Raw genomic sequence first — 19,448 nt, forward strand, 5'->3', positions numbered from 1 at the left:
TAATGTCATATGTGCACTAACAAAATGACATGAAATGCTTCTGATGTGTATATTTATAACATTTTGGTTGTTGCTAAAATTAGGCTAAAAACAAACAACAATGAGCATCAAAACATTTTAGGTAAATCTCCCCTCAGGGGAAGACAGGCAGCTCCTTGATTTAAATGGAAAACCAAAAATGTGGTACTAAACTGAGACTTATGTATGTATCACTTTGAAGAGTTAGAGATGTCCTCTGGCACAGACATACATATTAAGGCAAATTGCCACAGAGCTGCACATGAGCAAGGCACTTCAATAAGCCAGCAAGTCAGTGACTAGACTGTGGTTGAACTTGACAGCTCCTGGGTGGAAATCTGTCTATAAATGTGTCTGTATGCAAGAATGTAATCATCTTTGCACCAGCAATGTCTCCGACTGTAACCATAAAACAGGATGAGACCTAGAGTTTTCATGTTAGCACATCATGGGACATAAATCCATCTATGTCATTTAGTGAAGAGGTATGCCATAAATGTACCCATGGAATCCTATAATTTATTTTGTGTGTGTGTGTGTGTGTGTGGGTGGGGGGGGGGGGGGTACAAATGCATAAATGTCAATAAAAAAGTGAAAGTTTATTTCAAGAAAAATAAGATTTTCACACAATAAATATCATCAGTTGGTGTTACCCTAATTTTAGCTTAATCCACCACCAGTGTACTCTTCTCGACTTGTTTTAATAATTATGTAATACCAACATAATCTTTCAAACACAGGAAGAAAAACATTTCAGAACGGGAATTATACTTATTTGCACAGTTTCTGTTGCTTTAAAAATTAAGATTCAAAGTCATGCAAGCTGAAAATAAATGTTTTTTGCAATGTAAAGGGGATATTTTACACTTTGGCAATCTGTCCCCTATAGGTCAAGGATCAAAATCCCGGACCCTCTTTTGTCCATCAGTCTTTAGATATAAGAAAGAAAAGTAGCAGGAAAAAGCACAAAGCTGAAAATAAGGGAGAAAAAGCAAATATGGCCACCTGCTACCAGCTTTGTGAGCACATTTTAATCCAAGCAATTTAGTGACGTCCTCTAAGTACTAATTATGTGGTGGAGCCTCTCCCACGCAAGAGTGGCTGGTTTTCAAAAGCAGGAGTTATTTCAGGGAAAACCACAGAGGCTCTATTATACGTTTGGCTTGGGTAGAACTTGCGGCTTGCCTTTATTTAGGAGAGCATTGAAGTGCCACACCCGGAGAACCCTCCTGCTGCGAAAGCTGCTTCAGCCCAGCCAGCAGCTCGCAGGCTGGTATAGAACAGTGGGCTGGAGTTTTAACCTGCAGGTTGTTTAGGCCACAGAGGAAAGCTAGAGATCCCCCCCCCAGCATTTGTTAGTTTTCTACCCTTCTGCAACTGATTTGTTTTTGGAAACAAAACATTGATTTTATTGAGCTTTGCAGATAAATTTGATTTTTTACTACTGAAGCTTTGCAATAACTAAAAAGAATTATAACCAACAAACTCCTATGATCAAAAACCATATTTTCTATGCATTTCAATGTGATTATGGATCAAAAACACAGTATGAGAGCAATTATCATGACTGAATTTGGGCTTCTTTTTAAGTGGAAACTGTCCGTGCAGCTCTCTGACCTTGTGGTTTGCAGACGCCCCAACCACCTCACCTCAGGTTTATTATTAAGCAATATGCAGTCAGGTAACTAAGACAGTCACACACCAGTTAAATCATGTTTTTTTTTTTCAGTTTCTGTCAAGAAAAAAAGCTAAAACTAGAGATAGTCTTTGCTGTTTTCTTGTCAAATACTTGTTACTTTCATCTCCTCAGGCCTCAATCTTTTAAATGAAACTACTAAAGAATGCCCATACATTCATTCACAAAAACATTGCATTCAACATTATATCCACACATAGAGGGTCACAGAAGACAATGCTTTAATTTAAAGTGTCACATCTAAAAAGCCAGAAAGTCTGATTATTCGTGTGTTGGGGGCACAGTGCCATACAATATCGATATTAATAGTTGATTAAATCCAATATTGAGTTTATAAAATGTTTTAGCATTAACGTGCCTTAAAACTTGAAACAACTTGGGGAGAGAGACCTAAATAAACTTAAACCTGCTGATGTTGTCTCCCATTTAAAGTCTAGGCTCTCTACATTTTTCTTACTCAAACAAACACACACATTTAAACACTAAGCCAAGAACATCACACTAAAACCTTAAATGGCCAGCCGACATCTTGACAAGCTGACTGCCAGTATCATAAATCTCAGTGCACAGTTCCTTCACAGCAGCTGACACACCTGGTTCTGAAACAAAAGAGTGTCTGAATTCAGCTTAAAACAATACTAGAATTACTCTTGACTTTTGAGTTCATAAATCATACTTGAGTTGAAACAGTCTTCATTGCCTTCATAATAGCATCATGGTTATAGTGCAGCCACCTATTAAGGCTTGTTACTGTTTTTATACGCTTGTGGGAAATACAGTGACCTACAAATATAGGATCAGACTGTAAATTTGTCATCTTCTGCACTAAATCTCATCATGTTGTTTATTGGTTCCCACCCTCCCAACCTAGAGATTGGGACCCCCACAAGTGATCAGTGGGACTTGGGACAGGAGAGCAGAGAAAAGGGTATTTTTGAAGGGAAAAGTTATGTTTATTTGGTATTTGCTTTAGGGTGTTACATAAGATTCATAAATATGAAGCTACAGCCAGCAGCTGGTTAGCTTAGCTTAGTACAAATACAGGAAACAGCTAGCCATAATGTAAACTGCACTAAAAAATAGTCCAACACGTAACCCCCCAGAGATTACTGTGTTGTTTTTATGGATCGGTTTTTGTAGGGATTAAACAAACAAGATATAACATGTCAGTTAGAGAGGTGCTTACCATTAGACAATGCCAGTCTGTTTCCCTCTGTTGCTGTTTATTTACTTTTTATTTTCTTATGTATATCATTGTAACAAGTCAGAAAGAGCCAAATTAGTATCTTTGCTAACGCGGTAGTAGTTACAGCAATAGTAGCAGCAATCTAAGTATTCTAAGGCAGGGTGAAGCAAGACCATAAGGGGACTGTGTAGGCTGGAAGAGTCTCTTTGAGATAAAAAAAAAAAGGAAGGAAGTAAACTACTGTCATATTTTACTGATTTTCCATCTTTTTTATTGCTAGAATTGCACCCTTTCCTCAGTTTTGGGCCTGTAGTGAAACACCTGTCAGTCCACCGATGGAGAAATGTCGCAACCACATGTCAAAACCTTGAAGAATAAACTCAGACGTAGTTGAACATCTATAAGTAGAGTCTTTCTCCTTTTACAGCTTCAGTGGAGGTGAACTTAGATGGAAGAAGTGAGGCATATTTTATATCTAGCATCTTCTTACTCTGGGTGTGTCTTGTCTGCCTCTGGCCCGGAGTCTGACCAAAATTAGTGGCCTGCTTTTGTCCATCCCATCCACAAGACCTCATCATTATAGCCATGGCACATGAAACCCCATCATTCTGCCTCGACCTTGCACTGAAATAGCCCAGCAAGCCCTGCACATGCTTCAGAGTGTACTGCAGCCTGTAGGGGGGAAGATATTTTTGACCCAGGATCACGTTCACTGGGAAATTTTGTTTTAGTTTAGCCACATCTCCATCTTTTAGAAATCATGTTGATTTGATGATTTTGTCTCAGCAGTATGAGGCCAGGTTACCCTCAATATCAGACATAAATGAAACTTGTAGTTTGCTATCACTTTCTTCATCTCTAATCAAACGTTTGCAGCTCTCACAAGATATTGTGTGTCAAGAACACACTCTTAATCATCCCTTAGTGGCTTCACGAACAGGAAAATGGCTTCTCATTAAGGCACCATAAGCCTTTCTGGTCTAGAGTGTGGGTGTGATTTTAACCTTAGTTCCCAAACCACAAGGTCAGCGTGGTCCGGTTGTTGCAAGGCAGAGCAGCCCAGTTTAACTTATAAACTAAAACAGGAAGAAGGAAATCTACAAGAGATGAGAGACTTCCCAGACTACCTCCTAAATTTTGAAAAAAAGCAAAGTCATAAACCAAGAACATAATGTGAAAAACAAACATAACCATAAGAAAACATTTCACTTTCATAAAATGAAAATACAGAGGTAAATGTTTTCTCAAGGCAGGGTTACCAAATGATGAATCATTAGAGGACAGCAAATCTGGAGGAAATATTGTTGTCAAGAGTCATCCAGAAAACAACCGTTTAGATACAGCATTTCCAGCAATGAAAATAAAGACAGTGTGAGTGAGTTAGACAAAGACTGAGTGAATTGCATTTTTGCATGAACCTGTCAGCAAATGAAACATATCAGGTATCAACACAGAAAACCAATCAGAGGACAGAAGGAGCAGTCATATTTGGGCGGTTGTCACTCACCTTTCTTGGTATCTTCTTGGCAGATCACGGTGATCACCTGTGCCAAGGTGATGACCAGGCAGATGGTAATCCTAGAGCGTAACGAGGGGCCCATGTCTGCGTGCCAGACATGCAGCGTCCTCACACACAGCTAGACAGACAAGGAAGTCAGAGAGAGCCCAACCCCGATCTACAGCATCCAGACCGAAAAATATCCAAATATCCCTTAGTGGACCAGGCTCCTGGATGAGCGATTCCTGCAAACTGAAACAAGTTCCCTCTTTACCCCCATCCACCTCCCTCCTTCTCTCACTCTCCTCCTCCTCTCTCATCATTTTTTCTTGCTTTATTTCAAAGCCAACCTCCTTGTCGGGCTCTGGTAGTTGCCTTGAAAGATGAAGCTAATTAAAGGCTGCATGAAATTTTTCCAAAAAGACTGATGAAAGAAGATGGGCTGGATGATGCTCTTGAAAAATGACTTTTGAAAGCTCAAGCTGAGCATTTCTCTTCAAGGTTAAAAAAAAAGCATTTAAATCCACATGTAAGATTTATAGTTTGAAGAATTGTTACCCACTCTGCAGCTCTACTGAGCAATTTAGCATCTTTTGGCTAATTATTTTGGTTTTACAGCCCACACCTTTAATATTTTGATTCAGTTTCACAGCTCTAATCAACAGTCCAGTAGCAGCAGGGAGCTGTTTTTAGTGAACAATCTCTGATTAAGCCACTGCACACATCCTGCCCAGCTCCAAATGACAGACAGAAAAAGTTAGCGGCCAGCGAAGAAAGTGGAACAGCTGCTAGCTGCTAGATTTAGCCAGATATTTCACTCGCTGGTGGAGACCAAACACAGAGCTTACATGTTGAGTGAATATTGGACTTGCATACTCCAGGTAGCCTGAAACGTGACCCCCAAATATATGCTAATGTTGCTCCTTGTCTGCTGGACGTGTAATCAGGCAACCGCTTGCACGTTGGCCAACAACTTCATTAAGTGTCAGTGATTACAGCATGTAGAGCTGCCCCAATGTGGTGAAAAAATAAATTAATGCATATTTAACCCCAAGAAGGTAGTTTTTAATTAAGATTTGCTAACTTATTTGGCTCACAGAGGAGCCAACAAAACACCTCTTAAATTTCAGATGTTTCTTTCAGAGTTTGGGCATGCATTTTAGCTTATTGCTGCCAGAAGTGATCTTCCAGCAAAGCAGCAAGCAGAGGAAACTAAATTCATCTTCAAAGCACTTCTGATGGTGGCCCATTTTGTCATTATCCTGATAAATAAATATTAATCTTAATATTAAAGTTAATAAATGCAAATTCTGTCAGGGTTGTTTCATGGATGTAATGGTTTGTCATTGGGGGTGAATTTGATTTCTGTTTCTTGATTTCTCTTTACATTGAGGTTTGCTGAATGGGACACTGCCTCCTAGTTGACACGTACATTATAAACCCGATTTGTTCAAGTATAAAAGAAACATGCGAACGTGTACAAACAACACCCATGTACTGTTATAAGTATCCTCGAGAAGCATTATTCCAGCTTTAGGGACTTTCCTTCATGTCTGCTGAATGTCAGTGTTGAAGATGAATGACCGTCAGTATCAATAAATTCTTGGTATTTATAATGTGTGTATGTACCAATGTTGTTCCTGAAATAATGTGTTAAAAATAAAACAACATTGAGTTTATTTTTCTATCTATCTGAAATTCTTGCTGACCTAAATCTGTGCACTCCAGCTTGAGTGGTTTACAGTCTGCATGTTACATCCATTTGATGTGTTTTCCAGGGCAAAGTTCTGCCAAGACGGTGTGTCGAGCAGGTTGCCGGTCCCTGAGGTGATGTCCCGGATATAGAGAACAAAACAAACATCATGACTTCTTCTCTGTTATCTCCACTAGTGATTCATACACAGAATACTGTTTTCTTAACAAATTATTTTATTTTGAAGTTTTCAAAACCTTCCTAAAGTCACATTTCTGTCAGCGGATTAGGTGGATTTCACTTGTTTCCTTTGCTGAACAGCTGGAGTTAGGAAGTGTTTAAGGTGCTTGAAGAACACACTGATTTCCCATTAAAGAGTCAGGGAGTGGGGCAGAGCCATGGGGGACAGAAACTCAAGCAGATGGGAAGACAGTTCCTCCTTCATATGAGGGCTCAGCTTCTGTGGCTTGTTTTTTTATGCATTGTGATAAACTGTATCATTTTAACCAAGGGTCAAGTGTCAGCCCCTGTGTTTGTTTCAGATTTCTTTTCATCACCTTTTTTGGGAGACAAATTATCCGATTATGTCCCAGTAGTACATACATTTTAACCTTCATTCACTAAACATAAACCTTGCCTGTGAACATAATCCAGGCAGCGATTATATTTGTCACCACAACGTATTTGGGAAACATTTCAGTACTGTATAAACAGAATTTCTAGGAGACATTGTTGCAATACTACTGATACTAAGTCTTATTCTAAGTAGTGCCAATAGGATCAGTAGCAAAAAAATGTATCCCTCTCACACTTATGGTGTAATAGCATGTTTTAGCGTGTATCATTTAAGGTTCAGTGTGTAAGTTTGAGTGGCATCTAGTGGTGAGGGTTGCAAATTGCAGTCGGAATCATCATGTTCATTCAACATGAACAGGAGCTACTACAAAGATGTGTTGGATTAGCATTATCACAGCATATACACAACACACAGACATCTAGTTCACTCTGCATGGACAGCAACATTATATCCATTTTACAAACTAGATGTTTGCAAAATATGTAAATGTGTTTGTATTTAGCTGTGACTGTTTCATGTAATATGTTAAAGAGGTGGTATTATGCTCATTTTCAGGTTCAAAATCTTAATTAGGGGTTGTACCAGAACAGGTTTACATGGTTTAATTTTCAAAAAACACCATATTTTTCTCATACTGCACATTGCTGCACTTCCTCTTCCCTATGTGTTGTACGCTCCGCTCTTGAGCTACAGAGTGATGCATCTTACTTGTATAAAATTATGCGCAGTTCCCAGGTAAAGACTACTAGCCAATCAGAAGCAGAGAAGGGCGGGTCATAAGAAACAAGGTAGTGTGATCCAAATCAAAGCCGCTTCAGACTGTGACCGTAACAGATGGTTTAAGTTACTCACAAGTCCACAACCACACAACATCATTGTTCCACATCTTACCATAAGCCACTACAAAAATCACCATATTTTAACTCAATTTTACATAAAAATTGGCTGAACAATTTAAATGTTTGCTCAGTAGCTTTCACATTGGGTGTAACATTAGCATTATAGCTATGACTTTAGCTGTGTTAGCCAACGTTTACAACAACTCTGCACTTGAACAGTCTGTGAAGTAATTCACAACCAATAAAGCATACTTACAGATTGTGATTGTGTATTTCCAGGCCCAAACAGAGTCGGAGTTGCATCGTCTTTTAGGACTAAACGTTGAACTGCTGCCGGTGTTCTGACGATCTATGCTGAAATCCCGAAAACTGCTACCATAGCGCAAATCGATAGACTCGACTCTACTCAGCCCTGCTCCGTTTTCCATTGCAGATAGTACCCAGAGATAGTACGTAGCTTGTCGTCATAACGACGCCACACACAGCTGCCGCGACGTAATGTTCAATGCGACACACACACCATCCACACAGCTTTCTCTTTTTTAAGTTAAAACGTTTCAACATTTATTAGAATGTAAAGACAGATAAGCGGTATGAAAACCTTCCAGTTGTGTTTTCCTCTGCCGTTGTTGCTGCAGCGGTCTGTGTGATGGTGGGAGCAGAGGGCTCTGTGAGCAGGCAGTTGGCCGGCCTCGCCAGCCCCTCCCGCGGGTTGGCACAGGCATCCCCCCACTTGCGGAGCTCCTCAACTCCGAAATATTCGAAGTCTACACAGCTGATTTCTCACCTCAAAACTTCTCAGATGTGGATTTAGTGATGAAATTCCATACGAATACTATAAAATATAAAACTTTCTGTTGCTGGCCTCTGTCTGGTGCACGCAAAGATGATGTAGTGAATAGTGAATATTCTCTCTGTTACATTTTAGTATCCCTCAGCTCGCTTGGAACCTCGACGGAGGTGAGGTGATATGAAAAACATTTCCACAATGGAAAACCAAACAAAGGTGAGTCGAGCCAAGTCGAGCTGATACTGTGCAGTGGAAATGGGGCTTAACTAAAATCAAAGGGCCTCCGCTCAGACTTGCTTGGTTTGGGGGGGTTCCTGACCCCCGCTAACTGCTTGGCAAGCTTTATGATGCGTTTTCATTGTGACGTCACAGTGAACGAAGGGAAACAGCTGGACTACAAACGAGCTGTTTTCAGGCAGTTCAGAGCAGAGCTTTCTGTGGGAGATGGGAACTCCCTTTGGGCTGGACTTTGGGCTTTTTCACTTTGCAAACCTGTTACATGCACAGAAAAGAGATATAACTCAATAAAGGAGAGGGGAAAAGCCAAAAAGCATAATACCACCTCTTTAATCAGGCTGTGTGGCACCTCGCTGAAGATTGGTCTGGATACTGCCAGATCCGCCTACATCCTGCTTGGCATCTGGTACTGCTGATTGGAGCGGCGCCCCACCACTTCCCCCAGTCCTGAAGCTGCCAGCAAGAACGCTTCTCCTCAATTAGGGTGCCATCCTGCTGCTCGCATTCTTGTTATCAGCTTCCCTCTGTGCTACTTGTGCGATATACTTAATTGGAATTGTTTGTGCTAGTGTTTAAGCTAATTAGTAGATACCCCGGTTAACTGGGGTTTAGTGTGTTTGTTTACCCTACTCAAAGTATCAGTGGTGGGTATAAACTTGTGTCCTCTCCTCGGAAACTGGGCCAGGGCACACCTTTTTCTTTGTGTTTAGTTTCATTAGGTTTAGGGGTGCTGGGCTCTTTGTGTTTGGTTTTTAACTCGTGGCAGTCAGAGAGGGTTGTTTCATAATGTTGTTTTATTAGTTAGATAATACTCTCATTTCTAAAGATCTCCTTTTGTTATGTTGTTTTAAGTGGTTTACGCAGCACCCACTTGCCCCTTTTTTTGTTAAACTCTCTGTATTAATAAAAAACTTTACTATACCAAAACCATCTGGTTTATGTTGCTTCCCTTTCCCCTTCCGAGCTGAGTCGTAACCAGCGTTGGGAATCACGCATTACAAAAGTAACGCAATTACAGTAATGTAGATGTTGGTTTTTGCCGTTACGCAGTAATATAACGCATTACTAAAAAAAAAGTTGGTAATATTATACCAGTTACAATCTCAGTAACGTGTGTCACGGCGTATTTTAACACGAAATTAAGTGGTGTTTTTTTTTTTTTTTATAATTCACAAACACCGAGAAACATTTTAGCACCAGAAAAACAAATCCATGAGTAAAAGAGTAACGTTATTTCCTGTTGCTGGAATCCGATGGTCAAGATTTTAGGCAGGCTGCAAACTACGGGAGAGCTTTGCTCCTTTTAACAAGACGGTAGCGCCCCCGATGCATCATGCGTAAATAGATTTCTATAGGCTATGTATTTGTGCTTTAAAGAATGACTTTCATGATCAGCGAGGCTGCTGTTAGTTCATCCTGACCGATCCTGTTGGAAAATTCAAATAATCACTGACGCTATTAATCAGAAAAAACAACATTTTGAAAAAGACTCGGATATAACTCTGCACATCACTAGAACTAACCTATTCAGGCACATCTTACTACTGAATAATGTGCCAATTAAACAGCAGTGAAAAAAGCTTGCAGTCGAAATTGACTGCCAGCTATATACAGCCATGCTAGCCTTGAAAATCCAGGTGTTTTCTAACATTAACTTAGCTCTCCTTATTAGCTAGGCTCCTTACATGCGTGCTAATAACTTGCTGGGACTCTGACATTGACAGCGTTGTGTTGTGCAGCGGTGTTCATGAGGGAGAGAGAGCAACAGAGAGAGAGGGATGGGTGAGTGAGAAAGAGAGAGGGACGGGTGAGAGGATGTGCTGCGCGAATGCGCTATGGCGCTCTGCAATAAAATACGATTTTAAATAGGCCTAGTAAAAAAAAAAAAAATCAATCTATGGCGGTCAGCATTGATATTGTGGCGGGCCACCACAAATAAATTAACGTATGGGAAACACTGCAGTAACTAGTAATCTATAGGCCTAATATACAGTATTACATTTTGGAAGTAAATTACCCAACACAAGTCTTAACAATATGCAATACGTGATTTTGTACAAATCAACGTTCTGTATACTTCTTTTTATCCCATGTACTATTTATTTCTCTTTTTTCAATAAAGATTTAAGGAAGAAAAAAGATTCTGATTATTCCAACACCACATGAATGCACCGCTCATTTCTCCCTTTCCAAGCGCGTAGGAAAAGCTATAGTGGCCGACGCGCTCTGTTGGCTCTTGTGCTAAATAATATGTGTGATCCTCCATTTGTCCAAATCTCTGCTCTTTTCTTACTTCTAATAAATCAGTCGACGACTACTACTACTACTACTTATGTTACTTGGCCATCTTCTTTGTACATATTCAACGAAAATGTGCTCTGAAGAGCAGTTTGTTCATTTGGGCTACTGTAGAAACATGGTGCCGCAACATGGCGACTTCCATCTAAGAGGAGCTAGAAATGGCTCATTCTAAGTTAATAAAAATATATCGGTTCATTATGTATGATAATAAAAAGGTATTCAGATTCCTACTGATGATGATGCATTCACCTCATGAATCATTACAAATAGCTTTCTCCCCACATGAAAGTACATTAGCTGCTTTTAGTAATAAAAATGGTAGTGGTATCTGTATTAATATTGGTGATCTAGCCCTTGTGGTATCATTCACTCATTCTGTTTAGTTGAAAGAGGCTCAAAATTCACCACACTAACACGAAATTCACTGCTCCCCCCTCATTTAGACCAGGTGATTCCAGTTGAAAGCTGTGTGTACTGACTGACACCACTTTGAATAAACTGAGATTCAACCAAATAAAATAGGTTTCCAAGAGCCGGCAAGACATGCCAAAGTTTAAATCTTTAAATCATGCTTCTTTTAGCCAAGAAGTAAAAATTACAGGGAGTGTAATGTATGGAAGACTTATTTTGACCCCAGCAGAAAGCTTTTTACATGCGGCTTTTAAAACCTAAAAACATACAGGCTATTTCTGGGAGTATACACTAGACTAGCAGTGTGACCACAGGAAAGATCAGCCCATGACACACACACACACACACACACACACACACACCCCAGTCAAAGGTGGATATTCTCCAAACTAAAAAAATCTGCAATGAAAACACACTAGATCTTACAAAAAACACATCCCTAACAAAAATAATCCAGACCATTTTTCAAGCTTTTTAGAGAAAAGTTTGTGGCCAAAACAGATGTTTGGTGTTTTGCAGAGCCAAAGGGTAGCTACTGTTAAGGACTGGATAGACTTTTCATAATTCAAGCTTAAGTCAGCAATTAGAGAAAAAAATTGATGTATAATGTAAAACATGTAAGACAATGATCCTATAATTTCTTTAACCTCATTTGTCATATGACAGGAAGCTGCAGGACTACAGTGACCTATCAAGTTAACACACACATCTTGTCCCATATTATCTTACACTATGCATTATTTAACACTTCACAGGTCTGAAAGAACACTCCTGAATTAGCTTTACCATTGAGAAGAGGGCTGTTCAGCAAACAAGACCAGCAAATAGACCCAGCACTGTGTGAAACACTGTAGTCTTCTTTGGAGGTTTCTGAATAGATAATTTTTTTTGTTTTGTTTGGGTTTGATACTCATGCATCACGCGAAATGTTCGCAGCAGCCACTAAGAACTTTGTGAAGCAGGTTGGAGACACAGGGAAGTTGATCCCCGTCCCGGGCCTGAGCGAGGCCGACCGCTATCAGCCACTCAGTCTCGTGACCAGGAAGAGGAAGAAGCATTTCTGGAAGAAGAACAAGTACGCCTCGACCCCCTTCTCACTGAAAGACATCCTGGTAGGGGAGAAAGAGATCACAGCAGGTACAGTGATAAACCTGATGTCAGGATTAACTTGATATTTCTGAATATTTTGTTGTGAGAGATGTTACGTGTGGTTAAATTCTGCTTCTTCTTTTTTTAAACATACTAATGTCCCTCCCCCTTTAAGTAGCTTTACCTAGAAGCTGCTTTATGGTGAAATATTGAAATTCAACAATCCATGTTTTTATGGTTTCACTACTTGGTCAAATGGAAATAGCATGGAAAAAGCATGTGTCATTCTATACCCATTTTCCCACATTCAATCTGACATATGTGGTGTCCTGTGTGCTCAGACACAGGTTTAGAACCCAAACGCAGACATAGAAGCAGGGAAGTCTTTGTTGCATAATTTCTTATGAAACAAATAGTGAACAGACGTTCAGGCTCCAAACAAATCCAAAAGGAGCAGTCCAACAAAACAAGGTAATTCCAAAAAGCTAAGTTAATCCAAAAGGCCAGTGTAAATGTCCAGAATCCACCAATAAAGGAAAAATAATGACAGGCAGAAGTGAAATGAAAATCAAATAATACACAGAACATGAACAACTAGCAGGATTCTGGAGCTCTGCAGGTGTTGCTGTGAATTTGCCACGCACTTAGGACGCTGCAAAGGTGTCATTACTTCCTGTATCCTCTTTGTGGCGCTACATAGCACTTCCCATAGGAAAGCAAAATCCAAGATGAGATCTCATCTTGGATTTTGATCCCATGAGATCCCATGAGATCAGAGAAAGAGCTCAAAGAAAACTCAGCTATGACTCCTGGGATCTCATGATTCTTCTCAAATATGTCTCAGTTTTCTCATATTGGCCTCAGGAGCAAAAACCCATCTCTATCTTACTCTGATCAAAAGATGAGATCTCTACAGTATCTTAAATAAGTGTAATTTCAGTCTCCAGAATGTGGATCAGAAAAAAAGCTCCAAGATATTTTTCAGTTTTGTCTTAGTGACCTCACTTAGGGGTTATTTTACTCAAGTACTTTACTTACGTCAAATGTTAAGGTTGAGTATTTTCTTTTTTATGGGGGTTTATCGGGCTTTTACTCCCCTTAATTTCAAATCCTTATTGTATTTATTATTAATTATTAATTAATTAAGTTACAGAGAAAAAATAAAATAAATTTTGACATTGAAAATAATGCACTTTCAAATGTCATGCTTTCCAATTGGTTAAAGTAGTCACAGCCAGCATAACTGGAACACCCAATACTTTGACATGATGTTTAGAGATTAATTCATTAAGGAACGAATGCACGCAAGAACTGACACACAACAAGTATCTGTCATACAGAATAAGCACTTTTACTTTTGATACTTAAGTACATTCACTATGGAATACTTTTATACCTTTTACTTGAGTAGAATTTTGAGGACTTTAAATGTGGATATGGTATTTCTCCTCTTTTAAGTAAAGGAAATTTGTTATTATTACTAAAATTATGAAGGACTTATTGACTTATTTAAAGACAATAAGTCCTTCATGTTTTTAGCTGGATGGCGCAGCGGCAGCGTTGTTGACCTTTGAACAGCAGGAATGGAGTTCAAATCCAGCTCAGGACAAGCCTCTAGTTCCACAGTTCTCCAAGCACAGACAATAATGTAATGCAATCAAGCTCACAAATATCTCCCCAGAGCTCCCAACTGCTTTTTAGGAGCAATAAGCAAGACATTAATGAACTCAAAAAGATACAATGATGAGATCTCATCTGTTACTTTCATTTATCCTATTGTAATCTCAATTCAGTATCCATTTGTCTTACCTAAGTCTCAAAACCTCAATCTCTCTTCATCTCATCCTTTTCTCCTAAGGGGTTTTAGGAGCAACAATTCAGACTGGATTGATCTCAAGAAGATATACTGAGATATTAGTGTTTTCTCAAGAGTTAAAGAAAATACTATTTTGAGCAAAAGATTTTTCCTCTGGGTTGGTGCTATGAGTATAACTGAATATTGGCATATAGATGTGTTCGGGGCGTGACTGTTTTCAAGCATGTAATGTTTGGTGCAGATGTGAGCCTGTAGACTGAAGTTACAACAACTTCCTCTATCATGGCGAATCATCGATTTTGGATGCCACGCCACGGGCACGCTGTTCTACGAAAACTCAACGTTTTAATCGTCAATGGCTTTAGAGTAGATAGGGAAGATCTGAAGTCGGTCGGACAAAATCCCTAGGAGGGAGTGTGTAAAAATAATAAATAAAATACAAAATGGCTGAATTCCTGTTGGGTTTAGGGCATCACTCCAAGAGGCTTTTTTGGTACGTCTGGACATGATACATGTACCACAGAAATTTCGTACATGTAGGTAAAACGTACCGCAGTGGCTGCTTTGTTGAAGGTCACTTCCTGTTGCAGGCAGGTGGCAATATGACTGTGAGTGAATGTTGGCTTGTACACGTGTTCAGGGCGGGACTCTTATCAAACGTGTAAAATTTGTAGGGCTGTCCCCGACTAAGGATTTACATAGTCCAATCAGAATTGTCAAGTCCTGCCTATAGTCGACTGATAGTCGAATCATGTGTTTTTGTGCGCCGCAATTGCGAGCAGGGGGGGGTTACACACCGTAGCTCCGCTTTAGGGCCGTGTCCACCAAAGCGTTTTTTTCTGATGCCAGCGTCTTTTTTCAGTTCATTCCAATGGGAGCGCCACGTTTTTACTAGCTGGTAAAAATGGCAGGAGTGTGATGAGGCACTGAGCGTCTTTTCCGCGCTGGGCTCTGAGCGTTTTTTTCCGGTTGCAGAGAGTTGAAAAATGTTCAACTTTGGGAAAAAAGCTGTGCTCGTCACTGTCACTTTTTACCCAGCCGTCCAATCAAAGTGCAGGAGGGGCGGGACAAACACTGCACCGAGCACATCTGATCTTGAACGAAACGATGTGCCCACTCGCCGAGGTGTTTCCTCGCCCGCAAAATCTCATGAACCCACGTACGGACAGTCTGTGCTCTCATGTTTCAGCCTTCTCTTCATGCAGAGCAAGGGCCAGAGCAAGTAGGCCTACGAACTTTTTACATTCACTAAAATTAAGTAGGCTACCCTACTTGCAACACATCGCCTCCACAGAAATTATGTATCATATGCTGCGTTCCATTTACCTCGGAAGTCGGAGCTGGGAATGACGTCACACTCGAGTTGACGGCGTTACAGTTAACAAGTCGGAAAAGCTCGCTCGGCCAGCTGTTTGTTTACAACTAGCCAGGTTAGCTATTGATACGGCGGTTGATTAAAAAAACGCATTGTGCGGTATTTACTCACACTAAACACTATAGCAACACCTCTGCTGACAGCTGTTGGACAGCACTTTTTGTACGAATATTTATATGAGTCACAAGTACACAGAAGTGCTAATAAACAGTATAAACTACAGCTTTCACTAACTGTTGATACCCCGACAGCCATCTTGGATCACGAAGTCGGGTAGTGCGGTTCTCCCGACTTCCCAAGCCGACTTAAGGGGCGTTCCCTTTGAAATTTTGACCTTTGAACTCGGAAATTCCGACTTCCCATGTCAACTGGAATGCACCAATAGCAACCACAGTGTCTCGAAAAAAACACTGCGCCTCACAGCTAGGCGTTTTTAGAACAGCAGGTGGTGTTTTCACCACGCTTTGGAGGACACAGGCCCTTAATCTTGAGAAGCTGCTGCAGAGCTGCAGTCTCTATTCATTCCACTTACACTGTAAATTTCCAGCTAAACTGAGGTTTTTTGAAGATCCTTTTCTCTCTCTCTCTCTCTCTCGCCTGTCATTCACCGGCCTTGTGTGAGTTTTGCGTGCATGCAGCTGTCGGCAGCACGGCATGCATGCAAAACTCACACAAGACCGCGGTTCCTCGCGGGTCTATTTGGAGTAGCTGGCTATTTGAAAACGGTATAATATTCTTTGTGTGGTTCATCAATGCTGATAAGTTATCCGAAAGTCCCGCAAGGTGCGGTCAACTCGGCACAACTCCAGTGAAGCCGGGGCTCCGTCTCTTCAGCAAGTGCTCCTCTTTCGCCACGCACACACGTGCACTGACAACCTAGGGTTATGCCGCATTCAGACCAACCGCAAATTTTCTCCTCGTGATGCTTTCCTCGTGTGAGTACATTCGCTGCAAGGCGATTTTAACGCGATAACGTGAATAAACACAACTCGCCATTACTACAACTATATGAACCCAAAGTAAACATTTTGCTGTGATTAAATAGCAATAAACGGATTAAACTGATGCTGAAATATTTACAACATGATGCAGATTTGTTAAACATATGAATTCATGCTTTGTCAGGTCTGTCAGCAAGACAGCAGGACAACAACTTCTAAAATGTTTGTTTTCTGAATGGAGTTTGGATCGAGGTCTGTGCTATGCTAACTTGGTCACAGTAAAGTACAATGATAGCTGGAATAAAGTTACAGACACGTTTTCTGAACTCACCAGGTAGTTCAACCTCCTCGCTTTCTTTTCTCCAAGTAATGTCCAGTTTTGTCCGGTTTTTATACAAATATGAAGTTGTAGTCCGACAGAGCTAACAAGGCTAACAACCGGATGTGCACGGAAGCTAGCTGCTGAGAAGCTCCAGTGAAAATAAATCAATGTTGAAATCCCAAAAACTAAAGTAAAAAGCTAATTTAATAAAAGCGGTTAACTCCGAGATCCTCCCGCGAGTAAACACTGTAGTTGTCAGAGCAGAACCCGACCGACTACGGGTGTTTATTTGTCCAATGGTTGCAGCGCTGCTCCCTGCTCCTCTCCCCCAAGTTTAGCAGCTCTCAGCCAGCAGATTTTCAATCCCCCGCTCTGCCTGGCCCTCTCCACACAACGCTCTGAAGCCTCGGTGACGTATGGACAATCTCAACACTGATAGGCTATCGCGACTCAGCGTCATGCGACTTCTAATATTCAACTCATGCGAATTCCTTTGCGTTGGGGCTCTACGCGTCTTTGCATTGACTTTGTATGTAAACTCACTGCCCAGAACGCTCGCTTCGCTTTTGGTCTGAAAGCACCATTAGGGTTACAATTTTGGATTTATTTAGGCACTTTTAAAAACATTCATTGAAAATTTTATTCTTTTTACATGTTTACAGCATTAAACTTTGAAATGTATATTGTAATAGGCTGTATATTAAGTTATTGGGAGAAAACTGTGGTAGTTCTATGTAAAATCAGAAGTTGAGCACCCCTATTTGCCAAAATGAACCTTGTTTCGCTGCGAAGCTTCGACTGTGAGATTTACAGTCGAATCAGGCTCCGCCCATCGAAGCAACGAATCTTTGACTATTGGGGGTTAGCCCTAAAAATATGGTATAGATTTGATCATGTACAGTCAAGTTACAACAACTTCCTGTGTCATTGCGAAGAGTTTAACTTTGCCGCCACGCCACTGCCACGCCGTTAACTGCAAACTCACTAGTTTGACAATATGGCTTCATCAATGTGTTATGGGTTTTCTGAGATAGTTGTGAAGTTGATATGTCCAACCTGCTAGGAGTAGTACATTACAGCATAAAATGTGTCTTTTCCTTTTGCCAGCAGGTGGCGCTGTGACTTTGATTGAATATTGGCATGTGGCTGTATTCAGGGCGGGAATTTTATAGTAATTGTCAAATTTGGCGCAGGTGTGAGCATGTAAACTGAAGTTACAAAATCTTCTTGTTTTATGGCGAATCATTGATTTGGACGCCACACCACGGTCACGCCGTTGCCCGAAAAGTCACCGTTTGACAATGGGTTTAAGCTGCACAGCACAAATCTGAAATCGGTCGGAAAAAATCCCTAGGAGAAGTTTGTTAAAGTACGGAGTGTGTAAATAATCCAAAAATTACCATAAAATTAAAAATGGCCTACTTTCTGTTCAGTTTAGGGCATCGCTCCAAGAGCATTTTTGGTATGTCTGGACATGATGCATGTGCCACCGAAATTTCATACATGTAGATGAAACGTGCCACAGGGGCTGCTTTGTTAAAGGTCATTTCCTGTTGTCAGCAGGTGGCGCTATGACTATGAATGAATGTTGGCATATTCATGTGTTCATGGTGGGACTCTTGTCAAACATGTTAAATTTTGTGCAGATCTGAGCATGTACAGTCATGTTACAACAACTTCTTGTGTCATGGTGAAGCCTGTAACTTCACCGCCACGCCACCATCACGCCGTTTAAAAAAAACTCACAAGTTTTACAACATGGCAGCGTCAATGTGTTAAGGGTCTGGGACAGTTTTGAAGTTGATATGGCCAACCTGCTAGGAGTAGTCCATCATAGCGTAAAACGTGTAATTTCCTGTTGCCAGCAGGTGGCGTTATGACTTTGAGTGAATATTGGCATATGGATGTGTTCAAGGTGGGACTGTTATTGTACATGTCAAATTTGGTACAGATGTGAGCATGTACACTGAAGTTCTAACATCTTCGTGTTTTGTGGCGAATCATCGATTTTGGATGCCACGTCACCACGTCTGGATTATTTGCAAAGTTTGGGGGGCTGCTCAGTAGCGTCTGAATTATGTTTGTTTATATTATGTTTGGTGAGTTTTCAAGCATGTTTAGTCCCCCAAACTTGAGGTTACTTTGCAGAAAAAAAAAGGAAAAAAAATCCCTTCAGTTTCAATAGTGCTCGGGCCCTAACAAGAAACAGGACTTTAGAGTAAACCATGACTCTGTGGACATTTTGGGATCTTTTTAAATAAAGTTCTGCGGGTTTAGCTGTACAAAATGGGTTTGTGTTACAAACTCAATATCCCTTTAAGACACGCTTAAAGGTAGGGTAGGTAAGTTTGAGAAACTAGCCAGAAACTGCTAGATTTTAGAAGTCTCCAATAGAGAAACTGCCACCCCCTCCCTTTTGGGCTCCTTCCGAAGCCACGCCCCCACAACATGTGAACGCGCGTTGCCGACACCGCAGGAGGACGAGGACAGTGTGATGAGCGGAGAGCAGCGGCTCACATCAGGGGTAAGAAAACATCTAACTTTATCATTATGAAAATAAACAACTAATCCAGCTGTTAGTACTCACTATCAAGCTAACATGTTATTATTGGATAGGTTTAAAAAGACCGAGTTTTAATCAGTAACAAGTTGGCTAGCT

At 40.6% G+C, this 19,448-nt stretch overlaps 2 protein-coding genes across 2 annotated transcripts in view; one reads left to right on the top strand and one right to left on the bottom strand.

The window, feature by feature from the left end:
- The window catches only part of LOC119904913 (collagen alpha-2(V) chain-like), a 45,051-nt gene extending 40,395 nt beyond the window's left edge, over positions 1-4,656 (bottom strand). The window contains 1 exon segment of the mRNA XM_038721537.1: positions 4,408-4,656. Within this exon segment, the coding sequence (XP_038577465.1) occupies positions 4,408-4,501 (94 nt within the window). The 5' untranslated portion in view covers positions 4,502-4,656.
- A 7,516-nt stretch (positions 4,657-12,172) lies between these two features.
- The window catches only part of pjvk (pejvakin), a 35,272-nt gene continuing 27,996 nt past the window's right edge, over positions 12,173-19,448 (top strand). The window contains exon 1 of the mRNA XM_038721546.1: positions 12,173-12,383. Within this exon, the coding sequence (XP_038577474.1) occupies positions 12,173-12,383 (211 nt within the window). The remainder of the gene's footprint in view (positions 12,384-19,448) is intronic.

Source organism: Micropterus salmoides, unplaced genomic scaffold, assembly GCF_014851395.1.
Source record: "Micropterus salmoides isolate LMB-PRFRI ecotype aquatic unplaced genomic scaffold, ASM1485139v1 Ms_hic_scaffold_1, whole genome shotgun sequence".
NCBI classification, from domain to species: domain Eukaryota; kingdom Metazoa; phylum Chordata; class Actinopteri; order Centrarchiformes; family Centrarchidae; genus Micropterus; species Micropterus salmoides.